Source organism: Carya illinoinensis, chromosome 3 (genome assembly GCF_018687715.1).
Source record: "Carya illinoinensis cultivar Pawnee chromosome 3, C.illinoinensisPawnee_v1, whole genome shotgun sequence".
Lineage (NCBI taxonomy): Eukaryota > Viridiplantae > Streptophyta > Magnoliopsida > Fagales > Juglandaceae > Carya > Carya illinoinensis.
Window position 1 is genome coordinate 28403881 of NC_056754.1, and position 12678 is coordinate 28416558.

At 36.1% G+C, this 12678-nt stretch overlaps 1 protein-coding gene across 1 annotated transcript; it reads right to left on the minus strand.

Annotated features, from left to right (window-relative positions):
• Positions 1–4262: 4262 nt before the first annotated feature.
• On the minus strand, positions 4263–5433 carry LOC122304036 (protein E6-like). The gene has a single exon (XM_043116059.1). It carries the CDS (start codon positions 5377–5379, stop codon positions 4612–4614), a length of 768 nt encoding a protein of 255 aa, XP_042971993.1. The 5' UTR covers positions 5380–5433; the 3' UTR covers positions 4263–4611.
• Between the last annotated feature and the right edge of the window lie 7245 nt (positions 5434–12678).

Consider the following 12678-nt stretch of genomic DNA (forward strand, 5'->3'; position numbering starts at 1 on the left):
TTCACGTGATTGATTTTATGTTGAAAATTTTAGGAAGCAATAGTGCAAAGTAAGTAGCTTGATCATAAATTATAATTAATAAACGTTAGCTAGTTATATATATTATTATTATTAGAGCCAGTTCTTTGGAAGCCAATGTTTATGTACCACGTATGTCATGATATTTGCAAGTACGTCTTTCATTATATTTCATTCCGCATATTATAGTTACGTATGTATTATGCATCTTATACATTTCACGTTACATAATACACGTAAAATTTCATAAGGTCGAGTATAAGATAAACTCACAACAATTAATCAAATAATCATTCAGATGCATGATATCAATACGATTTATAGGTGAACGTACAAGCTACGGATTTAAGTGTGATCCACCATAATATACAAGAATACTATTAGCAGCTCTCATTGTAGCCACAAGATGTGGGAGCCGCAAGAGGTGGGGGCAGTGCACAACTTTGCACATAGGGTTCAGTGTATGGGTTTGTAAGATAAGTATGATAAGACAAATAATTTAAAAATACGTCATGCATGACATGAACATATGTATGAATGATTATGACTTTAAATTCTCAACATGAAATATTTTATGAAAAATCTTATATTAAGTATGTTTAGATTATAATGGATTTCTTATTAAGTCATCTAGCTACTCATTTTAGTCTGTTTTTATATTTTTATGCCAGCTCACGTCAGAATATTTATAAAGGTAAAGCTGTAGGATGAGACTTTGTCCATCGAAGCATGACAATGACCTATATCATGTATAGAGATTTTAAGTTATGATTTTTATGACATAGATTTTGAAAAATTTTAATAAACACTTCAACATACTATCTTTTATGATTTCAGTATTTTTAATAAAAATAATTTAATTTTTAGGAATTTTTGTATCTAGTGTTTCTTTAAGAAGAAATATTTTAAGTCAAGTCCTGGATTCTAAAAATTTTTAAAAGTGAATTTATTATTAACCGTGGAGAGCGGAATATTATAATATATTATTAGGATATTGATCTACTTCGCATGTTAGTTAATCAACTTTCACAAATAGTAATAAATTATATTTTACAACAATTTTATTCGAATTTTGTTATCATGTTTACAAAATCCAATAAAACACATTATATAGAGATACTAATTGATCTAAAAATCAAACACCATCTATTTTTTTTTTTTTTTTTTTAATACCCAGAAGTATATACCAAAATTCTTCATCGAATATTGTATAATTTCTTTTTCTTTGTTTTTTCTCAGACATTTTTTTAAGTTGCTTAAATATTTTTAAAAGATAAATAAAAATCACAAATTCATTAATCGAAACAGTATAAATCGGTTTAGTCATTTTTAAAACTCTTCTTAGTCTTTCTCTAGTCCGTATGTCTACAAATTAAGAGCTAAAAAACCAACTTCCATGATACCAAAGTAATCAGACAAATTAGCACTAAAAGCCCAAGAACAGACGCCCGGCCCATCTACGAGCATAGAAGTTTTTGAATTTCTAATTTCACATGTAAAATAATCAAACTAAAAGCTATATAATATCAGTTAGAACGAAGTTTTCTTTATTAATTTACTTAATTTTTCAAAGATGCTATAAGAAATATTAAAAATACAAAACATTAATTTATTTTATATTCTCACACTTCTCAAAATAAAATATTAATAATGACATATTATATATTTAAATTATCAACAAGTTTTAATTTATTTCTTTCTGAAAATTTATAATTATATTACTTACTTGTTGTTATTACTATTAATAGTTAAAATCGAATACGTATATTATATATTAGTTATTTCTAGAATAAACATGTAACATGTCAATTTTAATAATATAACTATAGTACTAAGTGTTAAATAATTTGATCATATAATTATAATGTGAAGTCCCATCCTTTACACTTAAAAAAATAAATAAATAAAGAAACTATAATACAATTCAAGTTGTGTAAATTAGCTTCAAATTTCAAAATTAATTTGAGGTTAATAAATTAAATTTTCAATTCATAGTTCAAAATTATAGATCTTAATAGATGAATAAGGACAAATCATTAACAAATGAATATATATATAGATATATATTTAAGGAAATACAGATTGATACTCAAATGTAACAATTCAATTCAATATTTACAGAATTCAAAGTCAAAGAAAATAAAATGGTGACCAATATTAAGGTTTATTTTTTGAAGAGTTTTTACATAATTTTTTTTTTTTGATAAGTAGATGATTTTATTAATAATAGGTATAGTCCATGTACACAAGATGATATACAAGAGAAAAACCTATTTAAGAAGGAGACAAGAAAATAAGAAATCATGCAAGTCTAGGCCATTAAAATCTATAGTTATGATCCATATAAATAACGTTCTAACAAAAAAAGATCTAAGATCCTCAAAAGATTACTCCTTGTCTTCGAATGTCCTGTCATTCCGCTCCTGCCATAAGCACCATAGAATGCAAATAAAGATCATCTTCTACACAGTTTTGATTTGTGGAATACTACCTAGATTTGTCCAACAAGCCAAAAGCACCTCCATTGTGGCATTCATAATACACACTACCTCTAGTTTGTTGAGCTCAACCCATAACGCTCTAGCAACATCACAATGCAATAAAAAGATGATCTACAGTTTCATTGCTCTTCTTGCACAAGTAGCACTAGTCTATTATTGTCACCCCGCATTTTTGCAAGTTATCTTTCGTCAAGATCTTTCCCAATGAAATTGTCCCTACAAATAAAGTCGCTTTTGGAGGCGCCTTATCATACCAAATCATTTTCCATGAAAACTGAGTGTTTTGCACCTATGTGCACGCCTTATAGAATAATTGAACCAAGAATGTGTCTCTACCTGCCGGTATCCACTACAACTTATCATTTCCATGGGTACTTAGTCTCATTGAGTACAAAAGTCAAAAGAATTCCTCAAAACTACCAACCTCCTAGTCTTGAGCCAGCCTACTAAAAATTATGTTGGATTGTATTTGATCCCCAACTATCACCATAAGATCAACCACTGAAACTTCTTTCGCACATGTCATCCTAAACACTGAAGGAAATAAATTTTTGAGTGTATTATTACCACACCAAATGTTGCTCTAGAGTTTTATTTTAGAACCATATCCCAACACCAATCTAGTGCGACGAGAGAACAACTCCCATCCCCGACTAATATGCTTCCATATCCCCACTCTGTGTGGCCCATTTACCTCTCTACTGCTTCAACCCTCAACCCACTTATATATTTACGATCAATCACCAACTTCCATAAAACTTCTGGCTCTATGTTATATCACCACAACTATTTTTCAAGTAATATCCTATTTGAATTTTTGAGATTTTCTAATACCCAATCCTCCCATAGGAAATAGGGAACATACCTTAATCCATTTGACTAGATGGAATTTAAAGTCATCCCCCATGCCACTCTAAAGGAAGTTCTTGAACAGTTTTTCAATCCGGGTAGCCACACATGCTGGAAGTGGAAATAGAGATAAAAAGGACAGTTTCTCAAGCTCTAAACTGTTGATTTCCTCTTACCTTGCAAGTCCATTCACCCCTCACTGTCCTCGCCACCGACAATGTTAATGACTCACTGGGCTGTGAGACAGAGTCTACGGGTATTGAAGAATTGAGTGAGAATTAATATGCTAAAGGAATATAAAACAGTGGCTGGAAAAGAATATTCTCAATAGAGATAAAATATATTAAAATATTATTTTTTAATATTATTATTATTTTAAATTTAAAAAAATTAAATTATTTATTATATTTTATGTGATAATTTAAAAAAATTATAATGATAAAATTAGATAAACTATATTTACTTTTCAAACGAACTTTTCAAACGAAACTAAATATCTCGAATGAGCAGCCTCAACTCAAGTAATACACTTAGCAGAAAGAGAGAGAGAGTTTATGGGCAAGGGCAAGGACAAGGCACCATGTAGAGAGAAAGATAGAGAGAAGTGAGTAAAATTATGAGATAAGTTTCCGTGTTTTCCCACCTAAATTCACTACGCTAGACACATTTCACCCTCATAATGGAGGGTGTAAATCCTCCAATGACATGGGTCCGGTCTGGAGGGGTTGTCATTCATTTCTTTGAGAAATATGGAGAGACAATGGTATGGAGTAGACTCGCAGAGCATGCAATAAGATTTTTTTAATAATATTATTATTTATTTTAAAAAAATATTTAAAAATACACGTAAAAAAAAAAAAAAACCCCATAAAATAACCAGCGGAAGCCATGAGCTGTGATGAAGTGCCACCCTTGCCAGTACTTTTCTCTGGCCGGCCATAAAACTCAACCTCCAAATCATCTTTAAAATCGACATCCCAACTTATACATCAATCACTAGTCTCCAAAAAAAGCAAAAACACTATTCATAAAATTGTTTAACCAAGTAATATATATATATATATATATAACAGATTGCCTTCTGTCATTTGCGAATACGGCCGGTAGGAATAAAATCTGTAGGAGAAAAGAAAAAGCTACGAGATCACGACACGTTAAAGTCCATTATCACCTTAAAATTAAACCAGCTCTCTCTCTCTCTCTCTCTCTCTCTCTCTCTATGTTGATCATGGACCCATTCCTTTTATGGCACAGGCTCCTCCTGCTTCTCGTACTCTCCCATGGAGTTGAACTCATTTGGGAACTTGTTATTTCCGTAGTAACCTTGATACCCGTTAAGATTGTTCTCATTTTGAACATCAACATAATACTTGCCATTCTCCAAAAACCGCGTGTCGCTCATCCCCTGTCTCTCAGTCTGGTACCCATTGCTGTTGTAGTAGTTGTTGGAGTAGGCATTGCCCTTGTAGTTGTTGTAGCCGCCATTGGCATTGTAGTTGTTGACGTAGCCATTGCTATTGTAGTTAGTTGCATGCCCATTATCGTTATTGTAACTGCTGCTGTAGCCGTTGTTGTTGTAATTGTTTGGGTTGCCGTTGTTACTGTACAAGTTGGTCTTCGGGTAGCCGGTCTCAAAGCTTTCACCGCGGAGTTCTTCAGTTAGAAGTTCATCTTCAAACATGGTGGTGGTGGGGGGCGTCTTGGTAGGGAATTGGCTAGATTCTTGACCGTAAAGGCCATGGCCATATTCACTTTCTGAATAAGTTGGTGCTGGTGTCGGTGCTACTACTGGTGATGATGCTATTTCTGGTTCTGATGTTGCTGTTGCTGGTACTGGTGCGATACCTGGTTCTGCTACTGCCGGACTAGGGGCTTCAGAAATGGAAACTTTGGGGTCTATGTAGCGTTTGAACTTGTTAAAGAACTTGCTCTCTCTGGCTTCAGCTTGGAGAGAAGAAAAGATAAGCACTAGGAGGAAGAAAAGAAAGAAGGGTTTAAAGAAGGAAGCCATTAGGGAAAGGAGAAACAGGGGAAATAGTTTGGTGCGTTGATTTGTGGGTATTGAAATTTTCAGGTCCCTTTTATAGACCCTTTTTCTCGTGGCAGGATAATGACCAACTCCCCCGCGTAATTATGCGTAGATTGAGGAAAGGCAAGCACGGTGGGGTTGGAAAATGATGGCATATAGTTCACGCTGCATGTGCATTCCATCAGATTGTCTAACCAGACAATCGACACCTAACCTTTGCAACAAGAACAAGAATACCCAAGCAAAGGAGCATCTCTCGGAGTCCTAGTCAAAAGTGTGGCATTTTCTTTCTTGGATGTCTGAAATTAAGGGAAGGACCCTACCCTCAGTCCCTGGCGGTTGAGTTAGTTAGGCATCTACCAGAAGGGAAAAAAGCATAAAAAAAAAAAAAAAAAGGAAGCAAAAGAAAAGAGAGTGGCAAAACAAAGTAAAGGCAGATAACAGAGGCAGAACGTGGGACGCTTCATAATTACGTTGTTTTCGGCATGTTCTCCTACTCCTGGCTTCTATGCCAGGCAATACTGAAAGTCCTGTGGAAATAATGTCGTAGTGCCTTTAATTTGAGGTCAGTTCTTTTGGTACCATTTTTAATACCTGTCACATACATGGAGAAATCCGATAACGTTTGGTGACATCACATTTTAAGTAGATGCTGTAAATTCAAAATTTAAACTTTAAAATTTATATTCCGGGGTTGGTCTAAGTGGTTATGACCTTAGTCTTGGGATTTCATTCCCTTTAAGATTTAAGATTCAACACTTTATAAGTGTAAATAATTCTTTGGGGTCACATCCTCTACTGAAAAGTCTATTATTTAACCAATTTCATGTAAGAAAATTTATGAAAATATGGTGCATGGGATTGGATTTTACTCTGCAAGGATGTGTCGAAAGAGCCCTGCTTTAGAGCGGTTCTGATATAAAAATAAAAAAAAAATTATATTCCAAATCTCTCGGGATTGGCCCAAGTGATAAAAATCTTGGCCTTGAGATTTTATTCCCTTCAAGGTTTAAGGTTCAACATCAACTAATTCTTTGGGGTCACACTCTCTACTGAAAAGTAAACTATTTAACCAGTTTCATATAGGAAAATTTCTGAAAGTGTGGTGCTTGGACCGAGATTTACTCTGCAAGAATGGGTCAAAAGGAGCCCTGTCTTAGAGGTTCCTTGATATAAAAATAAAAAAATTATATTTCAAATCAAATTATGTTACATAAATGATATATGAAGTAAGTGCCTTCAAATAGAATTAGTTTAGAATCTGAACATTATGTTGTATGCATTAATATTCCATATTCAATTGATACTAGAACATGGTTGGTTATGCCGTATGGATATGATTTATGACATTTGTACTCCGGTTAGTAAGATGGATATAATTGATTGCTCCGAATTCGGAGCTCAGAGGAGGTTATTAATTTTAAAAAAATGAACTTAGTGGCAAAAAGAGGTTCGCGTGAAATAGGCACGAGAAAATAGATTAAAATGAAAAAAGAAAAAGAAAAAGATGATTACTAATATTTGATTGCTTTTTGTGAAGTAATGTTGAAGGCATTCTTTTTTAAGGGTGGCGTAATCGCAGGAAGGATGGTTGAAAAAGAGTAGAGATATTGCTTGATTTTGGTCGATGAACATTTTGACTTTAGATTGGAACTGTGCTCCTGAAAAGCAGCGGAATTTCAGAACCAAGAGGGACTTTGTCAATAGGCTTGAGTTGGGAGGTAGACAGATGTGCCCATGCCCAAACTGTTTGTCGAAAGGAAAACACTAATCCCACATAAAGGGATTATCGAAATTTTTTATCGAAAACTGTTTTAAATTTTTTTTAATTTTCTTTTTTGCTTAGTGATTAAGTAAGTGTTTTTAAATGAATATGTGATTTTTTTTTATTTTAAAAAAATATTTAAATAGTTTTAAAAAATGTTAAAAGAAAAATTGAAAAAAAAAAAAATAGAAATGCATTGATCGGTAGAAGATTTCTGTAGAAATCTTCTGTGGACGTAGCAACGTCCTTGTCGAAAAGAGAAGAGAAATGCTACTTCCACCGCCTTTACCTCCTGCTCCTGCTCCCCCCTCGTGGAATGCTCGCCTGGCATGAATTTTAAATATTAGAAAAAGTAAAATTTGAATGATACCGTTTTCTTCTCTAATCTCATCCATTTTTGTTCTTTTCTTCCAAATTTGGAAGTTGCAGAATTGTGTTTTTTTTTTGAAAAACCTAATATAAGCATTTTTTACTCGGATTGGTCTCCTTAAAGACAGACGTGAACACTATTAGCTTGGATTTAGATGCAACTTTGATATACTTGTAGGAATTTGTAACCACTAAATTGTAATAAAGTAGCAGGAAAATTTGCTAGATCCGCAAGAGGGAACTACAAAAGCACATACGTGGGCTTCTGAAATGACAACCTTTCAAGCATTTTCTTGCACTTGCAAAGAATTTTAGCTTGATTTCATCTTCTTTTGGGTTTATTTATTTATTTTTTAATCTGGATAAGAAGTTTCGGCCGCAAATAATTAGATAGATTTTCTTTTCTAGAAATATAAACGTTTTTTTGATTTAGAGTATGTTTAAATTTAAAAGTTTTGAAACCCAAACAATTATTTATTTAAAAGAATGTCAAGCACTTAAACAAAATGAAGGCACTTCGAGGGGCCTAACCTCCCCAATCTAATTTGGATTCAAGCAAAAAAACATATTTCATTAATCTGAAATCAACCATATAAATAGATACAAACTCAACTAAACGTAACAACCCTACTATGCAGCACTAGTGTTACTGGCTTAGTGGCCTATAAACTAAATACTTAGATTAGAAAAACAGAAAGTAGCCTAACGGCCTACAACCTATGCTAAAGACCCGGGCCAACAAAACTGAAATACATAACTAATTAAATGAGAACATTCTAGATTATTAAAAGCTAACAAAAAACATAGACATCCATTAGATCAATAGAACGGCTGAGATAAGAGAATGTCATGTGTCACATGACAAACCCTCCCTCTTTGAGCACTTTGTCCGCAAAGTCTCCAAATCTTGTCTTGAAATCTTTTAAGACTTCCCACGTTGAGCTCTCTTGCCCTAACCCCTGCCACTGCACAAGTACTTCGGTGATCGCCTCATGTTTTGCTCATTTCAATCTGCGATCTAAGATCTTTGTCGATTCGGGATGAATGCAGCCATCAAGATTAACTGGAGGAAGTTGGCTTTGTGGAATAATTGAAGATCCCAATCTCTTTCTTAAGCAAGATACGTGAAATACTAGATGAATTTTGGACTCTAGTGGGAGAATCAATCGTAAGCGAAGCTCCCAATTTTCTTCTCGATCTGAAATGGGCCGTAAAATTTAGGGGCGAGTTTTTGATTTGGGCGAAGAGATGTGGAAATTTGTCTGTATGGCTTCAATCGGAGGTAAACCCAGTCACTTTCCTTGAAGTTCCGTTCTGTTCTCTTGAGATTAGCATATTTTTTCATTTGATCTTGTGATTCGCGCAAGTTATCCTTCAAAGTCTATAGTACTGCATCTCGGTTCTGCAAGTTGTCTTCGACGGCTTGTACATTTGTTGTGCTGGGTACATAATGGAGGATTTCTAGTGGAGGAAATCCGTAAACTGCTTCAAAGGGATTGGTTTTTGTAGAGGAATGTGTATTGGTATTGTACCAAAACTCAGTTAACGGGAGCCAAATATTCCACGCGCTTGGTTTCTCCCCAGCAAATCTTCATAGGTATCCCTCTAAACATTGGTTCACAATCTCTATTTGTCCGTCTGACTGAGGGTGATGTACCATGCTTAAATTGAGTTGTGTTTGTTGTAACCTACAAAACTCAGACTAGAAATGTGAGATAAAAATGGGGTCTCGATTGCTGACAATGGTTTTTGGGGTTCCATGGAGTTTGAAGATGTTGTCTTTGAAGAATTTGGCTATTGTTTGAGGTGCGTAGGGATGGCTTAAGGCAATGAAGTGTGCGTATTTAGTGAGACGGTCCACAATCACCATGATGACATCTTTAGTGTGAGACTGTGAGGGGCCTTCAATGAAATCCATACTGATGTCGGACCATGGTTGAGTCAGAATTGGGAGTGGTTGAAGGAAGCCTGTAGGATGGCAATTTTCCACTTTGTACCTTTGGCAAATGTCACAATCTCGAATATAGTGTCGCACCGCTATTTTCATTCCAGGCCAATAGAAATTTCTCCTTAATCATGCTAGGGTTTTGTGATAACCCGAATGCCCTGCTAATGGTGTATCATGCATCTGATGTAGGGCTTCCCGATGAAGGTCTAGACATCCACCCAAATGAATTCTTCCTTTATACAGGACGAGGCCATGCTTATGCTGCATTGTACCCTATTGTAACTGTTGTGCAGTGATTGTAGCTGAGGATACTTTTGGTAAGCTTCTTGAACTCGATGTACACATGGTGTTTGAGCTTGAGTTAAAGTAATTGGCTAGACTGATGCCTCCGATTACACTGAATTCATATTCTAAGAGTTTGGATATCCATTTTTGCTGAGTTGGCGTACCAATCCGCTGCTCCACCAGATATTTTAATGCCCGTTGTTCTATTCGAATCTTGAATTTCTATCCTAATAGATATGAACGCCATTTTATTTTTATTGCTAGCACTAGGGCAAGAAGCTCCTTCTCATATATAGAGAGGCGGAGGTTTTTGCCCTTTAACCCTTGGTTGAGATAAGCCAACGGGCGACATTCCTACATGAGTACAACACTAATCCCCTATTCGAATGCGTCGCATTCAATGACGAAGGTTTTTGTAAAGTTGGGTAGGCCTAGGACAGGTGGGTTAGATAGGGCCTTTTTGAGTTGGTTAAAGGCTATGGTGGCTACTTCATTCCATTGAAAGGAGTCTTTCTTGAGAAGCTGAGTTAAGAGGGGTGGCTATGGCGTCGTATCCCTTAATGAACTTGCGATAATATTCTATGAGGCCTAAGAATCATCTAAGGGCACGAATAGTTTTTGGTAGGGGCCACTGCACCATAGAAGCAATTTTAGAAGGATCGGCCTTTACTCCATCAACTGAAATTACATGACCAAAGTATTCAATTTCTGACACCCAAACTGACATTTTGATAATTTAGCATAAAGGTGATGGGATTTGAGTAGATCTAGGACAATATCGAGGTGGACTACATGGTAATTTAGACTTTTACTGTAAATTAGAATGTCATCGAAGAATACAAACACAAATTTACATAAATAAGGTCTAAAGTTTTCATTCATTAAGCATTGAAAGGTGGAATGAGCATTAATGAGCCCAAAGGGCAATGAGCCCCAAAGGGCATCACTAAAAATTTGTAGTGTCCCTGATGAATTTGGAAGGCTATTTTTGGGATATCTTCGGGTGCGACCAAAATTTGGTGGTCCCCATAGTGGAGATCAAGTTTGGAAAAAATCATAGCCCCACATAGTTCATCAAGAAGTTCATCAATAAGACGAATAGAGTACTTATCTTTGACGGTGACTTGATTGAGTGCCCGATAATCTATGCACATCTGCTAACTACCGTTGACCTTTCGAACTAGGAGTACCGGGGAGGAATATGAGCTTTGGCTGGGTCGGATAGTCTCACTTTGAAGCATTTCAATTACCAATTTCTAGATTTCCCCTTTTTGGTAGTAGGGGTACCAATATGATTTAGTATTGATTGGTCGTGCTCCCTCAAACAACTGGATTCGATGGTCTTGGCTGCGGTGCGGTGGGAGACCCTTGGGCTCTTCGAAAACTTATGTGTAACAATGTAGCACCGATTGTATCTCCCTGGGAATTTTTGCTATTATTGGGCTTGGTACTTGTTCCATTAGGTGTATGACTAAGCCTTTTGGATGCAACCCATTACTGGAATAGAATTCGTCCACTTTCATTAGGGTTGGGGTAGATGGTCTCAATCCCTATAGTTTGACCGAGAGATCTCCCCATTTGAACCCCATTGTGGGACTGCTGAAATCCCATAGAATAGGGCCTAGTGTGCATAGCTAATTGACTCCCAATACCATATCACACCCTCCCAAAGTTAGTAAATAGAGAGTTGTATAGAACTTGTTATCTTGTAAGATGAAAGGTACAGTCATACAGCAACCTTGGCAAGGTAAGCGGTCTCTATTGACTATCATTTCTGTCATGCTTCGATTTTCCAACATGGCTAGTTTGGCATGCCTTGCCACATTGGGACCAATAAAACTATGAGTGCTTCCCGTGTCGATTAGGACTGTTACCTGTTGATTACCCACATAACAAATCAACCTCATTGTTTTTGGTGCTGGATCACCCGAGATAGCATGAAGAGATATCTCCAATGTTTCGTTTTGGCTACTGATATGCTCAATATTTTTTTCCATATTTTCCACCGGACCACCTTCACAGTCTACTGGAGGTTCTTCTTCCTCCAATCCTTCTAATAGAAACACTTTGGGCGCTTTGCATCTATGGCCCGAAGACCATTTATCGTCACAATAATAACATAGGCCTCGTTCGTGTCTGTCTCTTATCTGGGCTAAGGAAATTCTCTGTATGGGTAAGTTTGTTTTGGGTCTGGGAGGAGATGAGGCCCGGTTATGAGGGGCTTAGGGTGCAGGTAGCTGTAAAGGTGAGTAGGAATTAATGGGTCGTGGGCATGGTAGTCTGGAAAAGGTATTTAAGGGTTGGGGGTTATTTGGACTTGTGGATTGTATGTTGGGTTGATGATGTAGTAAACACCTCCAAACTTATTTCTTATAAATTCTCGTAAGGCCGAAAGCTGTGGGAAGATCACTGGGCTTGAACATGGTTATTATTGTCCGAATCTCATCCCGGAGTCCACTCAGAAAGGTGCTCACCCGAAATTCCTCTGTTAAGTTAGGAATTCGGTTAGATAGTAGCTCAAATTGAAATCGGTATTCTTCCACCATGGTAGATTGTCGGAGTTTCGTAAACTCGGCTACTAGATCATCAAAGGGTGTTGGTGCAAATCTCACTTGTAAGGCATCAACAAAGCTGTCCCAAGTGTTAACTGGGTGGGCATCGTCTAACCATTAATACCATGTTAAGGCCCTTCCTTCCAAAGGAAGGAAGCCAATTGTACATTCTGTGGGTCAAGATATTATGGAAAGCGAAGAACCGTTTGGCCCTGAAAATCCAACTAGTGGGGTTGGATCCATTGAATTTTGGAAAATCTAGATGCAAGTACGTCCTTGGATTTTGGTATTAGAGTCAAAAAGGGGGTTGTTATGGTTGAATAGAGGATCATTATGGTTTTGGAATTGTTTCCTTTTGATGT